This window comes from Cupressus sempervirens, chromosome 5 (genome assembly GCF_028749045.1).
Source record: "Cupressus sempervirens isolate cs-2001-9-10 chromosome 5, ASM2874904v1, whole genome shotgun sequence".
Taxonomy (NCBI): Eukaryota; Viridiplantae; Streptophyta; class Pinopsida; order Cupressales; family Cupressaceae; genus Cupressus; species Cupressus sempervirens.
In genome coordinates this window covers 1,008,238,797-1,008,253,463 of record NC_143122.1, presented here as the reverse complement: position 1 = coordinate 1,008,253,463, position 14,667 = coordinate 1,008,238,797, and the positions used below count along the sequence as shown (strand labels likewise).

Genomic DNA, 14,667 nt, shown 5'->3' with positions numbered 1-14,667 from the left:
TTTACAACTGGTCGGTATATGTTTTTAGACTAGTGATTCTTAGTATGTAATCTGATTTTGGAGCTCCTTTTAATGTTTTTGCTTTTGGACTTTATACCATGCCATTATAACTTGATATTCTTGGTTAGTTTCTTTGGCCATTTAGCAATATAATTTGTTTCTGATTAGAGTTTCAATTTTGCTCTGATTCTTATTTTCTTTTGTAAGGATGCTATCCAAGACTTTGCATAGTACAAATGTATTGTAGAATTTGAATAGTCTGGCATCTCTTTTAATATGGTTAAATGTTTTCTTACATGGCAAATGTAGAAGATGTCTCCTTTGTTATCACTGTATATAGGTTCTTAATCATTCCAATGATGCTTGCAATCATTAGTGCATGCATGTAAATTATGTCTTTCAGTTATTGATGAAGGCATTAAGGTCCGGGACATTTGTTTTTATTTCATGGGTCACAACTTTGCTACAAAATTGATTTGTCATTTAGGCCAATTAGAACTAATTCAGTCACGATAATGATCAGACTTCCTAATCTTGTAACTAGTGCATATAACTTTATTGTCTCTGACAAACAACATTACCCTGACAACAAACAAAGAATTATGTTTTGCCCATTGCATATCCATTTCTCATGTTAGTATTTGATTACTTTAAATATTTATGCTTAATTTGTATACAGGTACAGATACCCTTTGGGGATCAGGTGTAAACATCAGATGTAGAAACTGCCTTCTGAACTGATTACTGATAATATTTGTGCTGAATTTTGTATGAATTTTTTTGTCATACCTTTCACCTTGAAAATGCAATGCTAAATGTAATGTTGTTTGGGTACATTTAACTATGTTCACATCCGTTTGACAATCTTTGTTTTTGTTATATAGTTTTTGATTTCCTTAAGGATAAGATTATGGTCAAACAAAATTCGCGTATTATTTCTTAATGGCAGAAAGTCTGGATATCATTTTGTCTCCTATGTATTGCTCTGATTTGTAACTCAAAATGCAATTAAATTTGTGATTTCTTATAGTTATTTTAATTTGTACTACTGAATTAGTTTTAAATCCTGTTGGTGGACTTTGTGGAAGAGGAGTATAATAATGTTGTTCTTTGATATGCATAATACACATTGTGTCAACAGATGTAATACATCAGCAAATATGTTGTTCTGTAGTGGCCTTAGGTTAATAACTTAATAATAAGAAAGTAAAATTGTTTCTGTTTTAGGATTAACCTTCCATTGTGTGAATTGTACAGGGCCAAAGTTTGGAAATTATGGCTCCTTTTTACCAGTACAAGAACATAATTCTGAAACACCTAAAGAACAAAATAGTGCTGGGCTAGTGCACAATTACAATTACCAAACAACTGCAAGCGAGGGTGCTGTGGAGGTACATTCTATATTTGTTGTTGAAGATTGTTTCTAAAGCTATTGTAAATACTGAAAGACTGGTGGAAAAGCATTGTATTAATATAGTTTTTCTCTCTAGTTCAACTTAAAATGTTTTCTTATGATGTGTATGTTGCAGAAATCTTCAAGGTTGGCAATCACTGATGGAGCCTGGAGAAGAGATTCAATTGTTTGCATAAATTCATCTCATAATGATACCACATTACATGGATCTACAGAGGAAACTTTGGCTATACATGATGCTAAGGTTGATGGAAAGCTCCCTGTGGAGAACAAACCTACAAATGGTGTCAAATTGCATTTCAAGTTTGGTTCTGATATCATTTCCCACCAAACAAATACAGTGATTTCCACTGGCTTGGGCCTTAAAAAATCATCTTCAACATCACTAGAAAGTCTTGATAAACGTCAGATGGTTACTACCAGGGTGGAAAGCCCTCCTGATATGAGTCCCTTATCAATTATTCAAGTAAGAAACTATAATTCAATCTTTATTTGCTTTTCTTCTAAATAAAGTCTCATTTTGGATTTTTGTGTAGATTTGCAATGTGTTATTGATTGGTTCTGGTTAATTGGGGGCAGCTTATGACATCATATGAGGTGCCTGGTGGTTCTCTCCTTTCGCCTCTTCCAAAGATATTAATGGAAGGACGGGGAAAGGAAAGCATGTTTTCCAATGTTATTAAAAGAGCAGGGAAATCACATGTTAAAAAAGCTTGCCAAGCAAACAGTATTGGCTTTGAATGTGGGAAAGTAATTCAAGCTCCGACACCAAGAAAAGAGACCACTGCCAGCATTTCTGAATCAGAAAAAGAGCAATATTCTGAATTCAGATGTGATAAACTGAAGAAAGTAAAGACAGATATGGGAACAAAGTTCAGAGTATCTAAAGCATCTTTGGTGTCAAAGGATTCATCAAAATTTTCAATGAAGGAAATGCATCAAAGAAAGCCAGATATGGGAATTGCTCATAATGCAAAGACAAATATTCAAAGCATAACGAGTCTATCGCTTGAAGAACCAAATGTTTTAGCTAATGGAAAGAATTTCAGTGTTTGTCTATCAAAAAGTGAAAATTTGGAGATTACTGCTGCTCCTCAACATCCTTGTATGCCATCTAAGACAGTAAAGGGATCAATGCTAGGTGGGGCAGATGGGCCAGAAACAGCAATCAGAAAGGAGAAAGGCCATAAGCACGTTGTTAATGTAAGAAAGATTGATAAGTCACTCAATGAAGTGAGTAAGTTAGGTTTTTCAGGAGCTAGTACTTACAAGGAAAAGAATGTGCTGGATGTTGAAAATAAAGGAATTCCAAAAGAAAATGTTCTCAGACGTGTAGCCACTCATGAATTTGTCAGTACAGAAGATGTAAAGGGCGTGGACATGGAAAATAAAAAAACAAATGGCATTAATGTTAATAAAAAAACAATGAAGCAAGAGAGCAAGGTAGTTTCAAAAGGAAAATTTAAGAAATCATTAATTGAAAAATCAGTTTTTATCAAAGGGCAGAAGAAGCAATCAAAAAACAATAGCAGGGACGACATACATGGAAACATTGCGAATTGTACGAATGAACAATTTGTCCACAAGAAAGAAATCAGCATGGCTTTTCGCAAAGAGAATACAAAACAAGCAAAGAACAAATATTTTGCTAGAGAAATTTCAATTGGTATTGAGAGGGGAAAGAGAAGGGATGTTGCCAATGAACATGACCTGAAAAAAATAGAGCATGCATCTACTATCAAAGCTCACGATACTAAGTTGTTGTCAGAACAAGCTGCAACTCAGAACACAGCAACCGACGCTTCTGGATTAGATGATTGGGTGTGTTGTGATGCATGTGGGAAATGGCGCTTATGCCCAATTGGACTAAAGATTCCCCTTCAACAAGAAAATTGGCTTTGCGACATGATGTTTTGGCTGTAAGTCCTTTTGGTTTTCATTGATACTGGGTTAAATGCTAGTTTAAATATGTATATCTGTTCTCAGAGGGAGAAATTACTCTCTGATTGGAAATTGTGCATTTGTTTTCTCTTTAAGAAATAAAATCAATATAGCTTTGCATAAGTAGTCATGGGAAATTTGACTGCCTTAGTTTGTTTTTTTGTCTGACCAGGCCTGGGATGAATCACTGTAATGTCCCAGAAGAGGAAACAACAGAGGCGGTAGAGCGTCAAAATGCAATTTCACAAGCACGGATACCTTCAGAAACAACTCAGGGAGAGGATCAACTTCCAGCTTCTCTCTCAACAGCTATGCTTGATCCTAAATCATCAAACCAGATATGGCCAAGGTCTTTACAGTCAAGTATAAAGATTGTCAGTAATAAGAAAGGTTCAGTTCAGAGAAGTATGCCAAATGTTTCAGGCACTGTTAAGTTCTCAAATTCTTTTTCTGGGAAGGACTATTACTTACCTGTAAAAAATAGAATTGACCAATACAAGAGTTTTATGGAGCAAGAAGAAAGTGCTGTAAGTTTTTCACAGTCTAAAGATGGAGGGAAGTCAAATGGTGTAATCAAGCAGAGAAATAAAATTAAAGATACGGCGATACTAAAAGAGACATCTGGAGGTGAAGGTAATGTTCTTTTTAGCTCCTATTCAAATGAACTATGTTGTCTTTACAGATTTAAAATATCTGTTGTTTATGAATGGTAATGGAACTAATATCAAGCTTTAAATATGCGAGGCACAATAAGCCAATGCATATTTCTTGACCAGTGCAGGATGCAGCTAACTCTCATAATGCATCATATAGATTCTTTGCATTTGTCATTATTATATTTTGTTCTAGACATTGAAAGAAAATTCCCGAGACTATTATAAAAATTATAGATTGACATTTAAGACCTGCACAGGTAACTTCAAGAAGAAGTTAATAACGCTTTCAATGTTTTAATTGTTTCTTTCTTCTTTGAGGTTAGCATGTTACCTCCATTACATAATTTCCTGTAACATTTTACTTTTGTATCGAATTTGAAGTCAATATGCATAGTGTTCTGGAATGAGGATGTCTGTGCTGAAATTTTATTTTTAGTTGTAAATGGTTATGTTGCTTACTCAATCTTATTCCAATTAATTTAATGTTAACTTGAGACTATCTGAGACTATCTGAAACAGATATACACCTCAATTAAATCTAATAGCAAAGTTTGAGAAGGCAGAAGAAAACAGTTGCATAACCATTATGAACAGTATTGTACCCTAGGATGAGATTTCCAGTGATTGTATCTAACAGAAGAAATATTTGCATGTAGAACCCAAATTTGAAATAGCAAACAAGAAATTACAACAATAAGTGATTTGTGACACAGAGATGCATTGTACATTGGAAGCCAAGGGCAAAGGATAGCCTGTAATAGTCTTGTCCGATGAGGTGCATACACATTTATTTACTTAAAGAAGGCTAGTACAAATAAAAAGCTTTATTAAATAAAAAGTGACTTTTACATTGTAGTGCTTGAATATTTGTGAATTTTTCATGTAAATTTTTAAGATAAAATTTGGAGGGGTTCTATACCTAGTCTCACCCAAGCAAACACAAAAATGGAGTGTCCCCTTTTGGGTTTTTCCTAAATCTTGCTCTGAAATCTTAAGTTCATTTAAAACAAGAAACTTATCCATAGTTAAGATTATACCTATACCAATAAAATGTCATTATCAAGTCTAGTTTAGATCTTGCAATCATGTTATACAATGTTTAAAATATAATTCATAAGGCAAGTTATTTCTATAAGGGTTAGGTATCCGATAAACATAAGTGCATATATATCAATAATTATCTTAACCTATTTAGATAAATTGTGCCTGAGCTTTTAAATTTTGGAACCAAGCCATCAGTTGTTCCAACTCCCATAAATAATCATGGTAGGTTTTGGAGAGCAAATCCACAAACAGTGCCTGGAAACTTATTCAACCAAATTAAGCCTAAGGGCATGCAACATCCAACTAAGAAAAATTATCCCTTGGTCCTGTTAAGGTTCAGTTGGGCTTGAATACAGTTCATAATTGCTACAGAGTACCATAGTTTCTACAACAGTGAAATTTGGGAACACTTCATTGTTTCCCTTGGCTTCCCCAAACCTGCTTAATAGGCTCAAATTGAAAAATATTAAATTGGAGATCTGTGTTTGTAAAGCTAGCCAGAGAAATTTTTCAATTAAGTGAAAGTGTTATTATTATGAGGTATTCAGACTTGAAGATTCTATTTAATCCAATGCTCTACATGTAATTATAGAATTAGACTTTGTGTGTGTGTGTGTGTCTATATTTATTGTCATTACAAAATATAGAAAAAATTGATCATGTATGTCAGTGCGCATATAAAATATCAATGTAGGGATGGGCATGCTCTGAAGACTATAATTATACCTGCAATTTTGCCTTTCAATTATCATCCATGTAACTACTATCTTGTAGTGGTGTGTGATAGGACATAGATCTTAGTAAATCACTGCTGAAGTAACTTGGCATATTTGACAGTCGCAACTAACAAAAACTGTGAAATGCATATATCATTAGTTTGTTATAAAATCCTGGCGGTTGTTTGATCTAGCTAAAGTATTCAGTCTTTTCAATCAGAATGCTTCACAGGCACCTCTTATATGAATGTTTGCCTCTATTATCTTCAGATCTTCTCTGGCTTATCAATCATTTTATGGTTAAACCATGTTTGAATTTTAGTAGTTTAATTGCATAAATTATAACTTTGGTCCTTGCACCACCTGGGTTATAGATTGTTCAAGTTAGATTTGTAGATGGAAGGTGTACACTTCTGCATGGCACATGTTGCTGCAAGTTACTGAATGTAATAATTGTTTTGAAAGCCAATCTTCAAACACCAAAAACAATTCTTACAGATGGGACGTATATAGGGTGAAACTAACTTACTATGTCAATGTTTCTGCAAGAAATGATACTGTGTTATCATGATCTGTTTTTACAGATAATTATGAGTTTGAAACTTTGATATGAATCTGCATTTATTGGCATGAAATAAAAATAATTGTTTTCCAACAGTTTTAGAATATAGATGGTTATTTTCATATAGTGTTTTTCCTTTTGTAGATAGATCATTTAGTGATTAGTGAGTTTCTTGTCGTTGTTTTTGGATGTAATTGTTTCAGTTTTTGGTTGCCTCGTGACAGCCCATGAGCCTGAAGTAAATCGTGCACACACTTTAAATGTTAAGCATAAGATGGATAGCGAATTAAAGGAGTGCAAGTCTGCAAAAAAAATGAAGGCGAAAAACCATCCAGGTAACAGCTGCAAATTCTTTGAAAGCATCATCCAATAATTGTCATGTATTGGAAAATATTTTTCTAGTAGAAAAGATTACATAACCTTTTTTTGTTATTCCATGGCAGTGCATGATGCCAAAGGGGTTGATTTTTTGCCTCTGAAATCAAAGAAAACAGGTAACAGATTCAAAATTGTAACAAATGCTGCATTAACCAAAGAAAATGGTGTAGAAAGTTTGAATGGAGAAAGTAAAGTTGAGGATCAGCAGCAGGTAACCAAGAAAAGGAAACTCATGGAGCAGAAGAAAGGAAAGGCAACCCATCAAGGGGTGGTAGAAACAAATTGCATGGTGGATTTTGAAAGAGGGAAGGAGGAAGGCCAACCTAAGCGAAAAAAAGTAAAACCTTTAAAGACAGAATCTATTCAGCCTCATGCAAGCAAAGGAAATAAAGATGAACAAGAGCAAAAAGTGAAAACTGTTTCATCAAATGTAGAATGCATTCTTCATGAGATAGCAGAACATAGCAACCAACAGTCAAAGGAGCATGGATTAATGCAGATGTTTTCTGATCATAATAAACCTTTGAAAAAGGAATCATCTTGTTGGCCTCCATTTGTATCTTCTACATCCAATTCATCTAAGCTTTCATGCTATACTAAATCTCTTCGCACTAGACCTGAAAGACAAGGATCTTCAGAGTGGAAAGGATTTGTAGAAAGGGATGTTGAGGGAGCACTTGTAAGTTCAAATAGGGAACATAAGTCATATATGGCAAATGCAGCTTTAGAAGAAGGCAAGGATTTGGAACAGAAAGCAGATAGGATTAAGGTTTGTTTTTGTTTCATGTAAATTACCCATACACTTCATTCTTTGGATTTGACCAAAATTCGTTAGGATTTTTGTGTGATCTGTGATGTGTGAATTAAAGTCTTTTTGGTTGGTTAATTCTTTGTTATTGTATGATCCAGAGCAATGGAGGCAATGAACTTGAAGCTGTTGGTTTCTATTTCCGTGCATCTTTAAAATTTCTACAAAGTGCTTCAATTTTAGAACCGCCTTTGAGTTCTGATAGTGTGAGGCACTGGGGAAATAAATCTATGCCTTTGTTCACATACTCTGCTAGGCTTTCTGAGTAAGTTCCTTTTAGTTGCATTTAAATTTTAATGGTTGGAGTTGATCGAGCAAATTCACAGATTATATGCATTCTAAAATTGTAAATTTTAAAAAAATGGTTTGGGCTAATTGTTTAGTTAAATGGACAGAGCTTCTAAACAGAGAACCTTTGATATCTGATAAGTTGTCTTCAACTGTAGTAGGAAGACCTTTGATACCAATTCAGAAAATGAGACTCAATGGTTGAAATTCACAGAAGGTTTTTATTTTTTTCCATTGAACTTATAAATTCTTAAAAATTTGTATATCTAGGTTTAGACTATATTGACCAAGCTTCCAAGTAAATTCAAGTTTAGCAATCTCTACCAGGAGTAAGATTTACCAAATGAAAATCCATCCTTGAAGCTTGCTTTGAAGTCTTAAATTGTAGTTACCACAGTTTGTTCCTGAAATTTTCTCAAGTGACAGAAAATTGATTTAATATCTTTTGGTCAAAAAATGCACTTTTTGTGTATGTGTCTTCAAGTTTCCCCATCAGAAAGAGGACTTGTAGCTCAGTGGTAGAGAACCCCAAATTGCGCATGGGAGGCCCTAGGTTCAGGTCCTTGCTGGTCCATGAAAAATAACATGGTTACAAAAAGGACCGTTCACTTGGTTGTAGGGCACCCTAACATGCACATGAGAAGTCCTAGGGTCAATTACTAGTTGGTCTTTGAAAAGTAACATGTTAGTCCCCTTTTTCTATTAGCTATTATATATATGTGAGGTTACATAGTTTTAACAACAAAATGTGTTTTTCAGAGTGAATGGACCAGCTAAACCTAAAAGCTTAAAAATTTAAGGACATTAAAGCTTCTTTGTAATGGAAGATTGCTTCAATGAGCTTTTTAAACTTGAAGTTCAGACTATTTTTGTTTCTACAGTATGTTAAAGGTCACTGAGGGTTTATATTTAATTATTCACTTCCTAATTCTTGACTACATTGATTATAAAATATTCTCATTTTTTTTATAGGGATTGTGCTAAGGTGTATGAACGGAATGGAAAGTGGGCAGCTGCTGCTCTAGCCTACCAATGCACAGGATTCGCATGCATGCATGTTGTGATGGCCAAGAATCTGTATTTAAGCAAACATAGACAAGAACTTAAATCAGCTGCTATTATGTTTCCGACAGGTTAGTTTTTGTTTACACTTTTAAGAATTTAACATTGTATTCATTTGTAATTTTGTTGATTTAAATTTTTTAATTTGTAATTGCCATGGCTGAGAGGACCACATTGGGGATTTCTATGCTATGGAAGGGTGAACGCTTATTTGTTCTAGACATACTCTGTTATTGTGTCAGACGTTACCCATATTCAATGTTCTGCAAGATAATGGAATTGACAGTCTAACCGTAAAACATGAAGGTACAGGTGAAGGAAAGCATTGTCATCATAATATAATTTCAGCTGATATGCATTTATCTATAGTTATCTACTAAGAACTTCGTACTGTCTAGGTAGGGTTATTTAGTATTTTATATAGATTTTTCATTCAAAATATATTTGAAGAGTTCAAGTTTTTAACACTTGTCTCCTGAAGCCCTTTTCTTAAGCTGTCCTCAACCTAGGTTTTGGTTAAAAATCATTGATCTATAGTATAATAAGCGATCATTTCAGAGGGTTTAGTTGTAAGCATCTTCCATTCTTACACACTTGCAATACATATCAACCAAGGAATTTCCAACAAAGACATTTGTGTCCACCCCGGTTACTATAATATAACCATGAAGACTCCTACCCATTTGCAGATCTCGATCGTTAGTCATTTCCTCGAGAAGAAAGCAAACATCGAAAAATAGAACTACATAAATGTTAAAATTAACAAAATTATGGAGTGCTATAGAAGTTCAGAAATGTAGATGTTTAAAAATAGAAAAAACTAGAAGTTCCAAAATAATGCCACTAAAAGAAAAGACACTATATCAGTATTTGATAGCCATCATCATTTTGTAAGCTGTTAAGTTTCAAATATTAGCCGCTGTAAATATCTGCTTAATTTTTTTGAATTTTGCCTGCGAGTTTAAGACCATCTGATAAACAGAATAGAAAGAGCTGATTTATATTGCAATAAATACAATACTTTGACAGCAAATATAAAGGAAATGCTTGCAATATTCACTTTTAAAATCAAGTTCAAATTGAAAGTGCAATATAAAGACAAAAGTGAAGATATCCAGATGGATAAGTCTGATCATAAACACAAATACAACATACCCATTTGCTGGGAATGAACATAAATGACTGCAGTAATAATAATCAGCATGTATAAGCTCCATCAACCCTAGGTTCTTCACTAAAATGCTTCAAATGGTATGGTTGGGTCTAGATCTGTCAAACAACAACTATGATCTTTAGTGAATGCAGATATTGTCTCCTTAAACCCCAATGGCTGCTCTAGAATCTTCATGTTGACCCTCAAGAAGTGATATGGCTGGGTGGAAACGGTTTGGCCAGCAAGGAAGGAGTTACAACCAAAAAAATAGAAGTTTAATCCTTCTCAGTCTTCTGCGAAGTTCTTAGCGAATTTGATATCCAATAAGCTTTGCAAATCTAAAAACCTAAATTCCAATACTACCCAAATGTGACCTTAAAATAAAATCATGAGATTATACTCCATATCGTATCTTTCAACAAGATGAAGAATGTTGCGAACTAGGGTTTTTGGTCTGGCAAACCAACGACAAAGAAGTAATTTTCAGTAAATAGAAGCAATATCAAAATCTTTTTTAACATCCCTGTAATATTCTCGTTCCTTGTGTAAGGATTTCCGCTCGTTTGACCAAATTACCAATTGATGGAGACGAATTGTAGTGGCCATATAATGCAAGAAGATGGTGTACAGTTCAAAACATGTATCACACCGAATTGGGAGGGGAAAACAAAGACCATACGGTATAATGGAGCTGGCCGTACAATATCTTGGAGCTGACCATACGGATGGTATAGGGAAGGATGTATGATATGCAAAGGCAGGTTGTACGGTGGAGGTGTGGAGTCCGTACGATAGGAGTATGGAGATGTAGTCATATAGTGAAGGGGTGTGGAGCTGGCTGTGTTGTGCAAGGCCGTACGGTGTAGGGAGGAGGTCGTACGGTGTAGAAAGCAACTGTGCGGGATATGGAAAGAGGCTATGTGGTGATGTATGGTGGAGGCAAGGGTTATGGAAAGTGTACGGATGGTATAGTGTCGTGTGGGATGTAAGGTATTACAAGTTGCGCCAATGATTGAGATTGTGCTCAGAGTTGGCGTACAAATGATTGCATTCGTCAGAGACACCAAACAATGCTAGTACAAGTATTGAAAACCAAATCATAGATTGATGCAGATATGAGTATTTGCAAATAAAGATAGTGCACATAGAGAAACAATATTAGCACTTCAGATTTGCCAAATACAATGATAGATAAAATGCCGCTCTGATTCGCCAGATCCAAGAAAAACCATACAAACAGAATAGGGTGAGGGCTGAATCCCACTTAAGTCAAAAGAGCCAAGTAGAGAAGATCTTTCACTCTTGAAATGACGAACAACAAAGAAATCCCAACAAGAATTCGCTGTAGAGAAATAATAAACCAAATCGCATACCTACTACTACCTACATGTTGTGCTTAAATACTTGTCGGGGAAACCTTTCCGAGGGTGTACAAAGATAGCTGACGGCCACACCTACCTACAGACAAAATTAAATAAAAAATGGGTCCGAGATATACTAAATCAATCGGAAGCACAAATACAAATATTATTAACTTGTGCCCCATATTAATAAATTAAAGTAACTAATTAAAGGTCCTTTTGTTATATTATTTAAATTTTTGGGACCAGTTAATTAATTAATTAAATTAAATTATTACATTCAAATTTGGGGACATGACAATCCCTAAATGAGAGTCCTATTCCTTCTTTTGTAGCTTTTTCGCTGCTTTTTCAGGAAAAGGAAACACTTTTTGCTTTTTTGCTATCTTTTTGAGAATATTTCTCATGCTTCTTCACTATTTTTCTTGGAATAGCTTTTCTTTTTCATTGTTTTAAAAAATAGCTTAATTTTTTCACTATTTTTCAGGAATATTTTGTTCGCTTTTATTTAATAAGAAGCACTTCCATTTCCAATCTCCCATTGTAGCAATAAATAATAAAGGCCCATTCATTAAAATAAATCATCTTCAATTTAATGTTTGGCCTCTATAGTCCCTTCATTAAGTAAATAAATAAAAATAACGATAAATTTAATATATAATATTTAATTTAACTCTATTAACATATAATTTATCATCATTTAGTGTAAAATCCCTGGCCTATATCAAAGTTGGGATGATCATCAAAATTGGACCTACCATCAATACTAAAAATAGCAAGTATGCCAACTCTGTTGGAGCTGATAACTAACTTACTAAAAATAGTAGGCATGAGAGAGTTAACCCAAAAGGCTGTAGAAAGAAATGTTATGCTCATTCAAATGTCTAAATATGACATCCCACCTGATACTGCTTCCAAGATTTCCTGATGCTAATCATTAGCGCTTGGGAATCGGCTAAATAACCTAATGATGCCACCATGCTGAACTAGCTTAGGAAGGGGACATTACAGCCACCTAGAAAATGCAGGTGGGAACTAGGATGGGAATGCCATTATTTAGAAGCATGATACTATGCCGTTCAAAGGTTAGGAATATTAATAATTATCAGTCAATCGATAATAGTTTACTGGACAAACATCTTACTCCTGATCATTAGTTTAGTTGATCATTTTAGAGCATTTAAACAATCATGTGTTTTGATGGTTACATCTAGTCATTCCATTGAGAACAAAGAAAATAATAAATATCAAAAAGTAAAACCAGTTAAATGTTTAAATGAACAAAAAGTATGGAGTTCTATACAACCTAAAAAATTTAAAATTAAAAATAGAAAAAACTATAACTACTGATGAAAATTTCACTGAAAGCAAAGACATATTATATTGGTATTTGATAGTCATCATTATAGTGCAAGCTGTTAAATTTTTAATAATAGCCACCTAGAAAAAGCTGATGAGAACCAGGATGAGAATGCCCTTATTTAAAAACATGATAAGGTGCCACTCAGTGATTGGCAATATTAGAATCAATCAATAAAACTTCAGTGGAAAAACATCTTAGTCCTTTTTATTGTTTCTCTCCTTACTAATACCTTGCTGGGAGCTGAGAATATTTTATACTAGAAAAATCTGTACAATTAAATGCAAAACGTAAAAACAACCTCAAGTCCTATTGTATTTCTTTAGTGCTTTTAGCCTCTGCCAACAAAATATCGACAGTTAGGAAGATAACCAATGTGATTTATACATAAAAGAATAAGAAACTTCTGTAGGAAGCTCTTGATTTCTAAGAGAGATTTGAAGAAACTTCATCTGAAGTCTCTTGACTTCTGGAGACATATTACTGTGATACGGAGAAATTTCTTATGCTCCCATCCGTGTAACTCCCTCAAGTATGCCAACTGTTTAACTACCCAAGTTTCCCAACAACAAATTCTAACTAATTAAAGAAGATACTGCGAAACTAGATTTTCAGTGAATTTTTTGGATTTTAGGCATCAGAATTCTTGATTTGTCCATTATATGGTTGAAATTCCAAACTTTTTGTATGACAATTCTAAGATTAGTCTTTTCTGTAATGGATAGTATGTGCAGACGGAGAGACATCTAATGCCCAGGGTAGTTGTTGATTGTCATTGTAGTAAAATGTAGTAATGTATACTGAGTTGTGTGAACTTATTATGATTTATAATTAGCATATTTACTAGTATTTAAACTTTTGTTTGTGCAGGTGAATCTCCTTGTTCATTAGCGTCTGATGTTGACAACTTGAATCGCCATGCATTAAAAGTAGTGAATCAACAAAAACGAGTTGCATCTCTAAATGCATCAGGAAATTATGTGATTGATACACAACACTGCCAACACTATAACCATTTGTTACAATTTGTAAGTTGAAAATTGCCTTGGGGCATTTGGTAGATGATACATGTTTTTCTAGAATATGAAATTGCACTGTGATATTGATCCATGTAATTTAGCTTTGTTTTATCCTCTGAACAATTTTTTGTACTTATTTCTCAGTCTCTATTAGTTAAAGCATGTAAGAGAATATTTTTATACTTGCAGGTTGATGATGCTAGTGCATCATTTGCAGCTTTTGCAAAAGCAGGTAGTGCTTTGGATGCTGCTAGTGATTCAAGTTATAGAGGACATGAAATATCTGTAGTGAAAAAGGCTATCAATCTGAACTTTCATAATCTTGATGGACTGCTCAGTCTTGTAATCCCTCTCATGGAATCTGCATCTTTATGTTGACATCTATTATGGCTTCAACAACAATTTTTGCAGAAATAAGGAGGTAATAAGGATTATGGAGCAATATGCATGCAATTATTTCTACCATTTACTTACATGAGTAGGTTGTGTATGAGTTACGACTAGTGTAAATTATGTAAATTACTATGTTATCTTGCTTGAAGAATCAGAAATGTGCAAGTAGGCAGGATTTGAACTGTGAACGAAAAATGCATGTATCCTGAAGCTGTTTGTAAGAGATTTCATGTGATGTTCTTGATATAAAATATAAACATTACTTTTGAATTCCTTCCTGGATCTTCAGGTCAACTTCATATGAAGTGTTTTAGGAGTCTTATCGTTTATGGAATGTACTGCAAATTCTGAAATATTTTCAATCAATATACATTTGACTACTAATTTTCATTCTCTCCTCTAAGGGGAGTTTACATACTTTGAAAGACATCGATGGATTCAATTTGACTCATAATTCGTAGCTCTAGATTGTGACACTTTTTTTTTTGATACAGGGGCAAACATGCCCGAGT

General features: G+C 34.0%; 1 protein-coding gene across 1 annotated transcript in view; it reads left to right on the top strand.

Annotated features, from left to right (window-relative positions):
• The window catches only part of LOC149559347 (cysteine-tryptophan domain-containing zinc finger protein 5-like), a 47,713-nt gene extending 33,573 nt beyond the window's left edge, over positions 1 to 14,140 (top strand). The window contains exons 3-12 of the mRNA XM_089828397.1: positions 1,258 to 1,391; positions 1,530 to 1,880; positions 1,994 to 3,333; positions 3,528 to 3,988; positions 6,558 to 6,668; positions 6,777 to 7,480; positions 7,621 to 7,784; positions 8,780 to 8,940; positions 13,614 to 13,771; positions 13,952 to 14,140. Coding sequence (XP_089684523.1) covers positions 1,258 to 1,391; positions 1,530 to 1,880; positions 1,994 to 3,333; positions 3,528 to 3,988; positions 6,558 to 6,668; positions 6,777 to 7,480; positions 7,621 to 7,784; positions 8,780 to 8,940; positions 13,614 to 13,771; positions 13,952 to 14,140 — 3,773 coding nt within the window. The remainder of the gene's footprint in view (positions 1 to 1,257; positions 1,392 to 1,529; positions 1,881 to 1,993; positions 3,334 to 3,527; positions 3,989 to 6,557; positions 6,669 to 6,776; positions 7,481 to 7,620; positions 7,785 to 8,779; positions 8,941 to 13,613; positions 13,772 to 13,951) is intronic.
• The last annotated feature ends 527 nt before the right edge of the window (positions 14,141 to 14,667 follow it).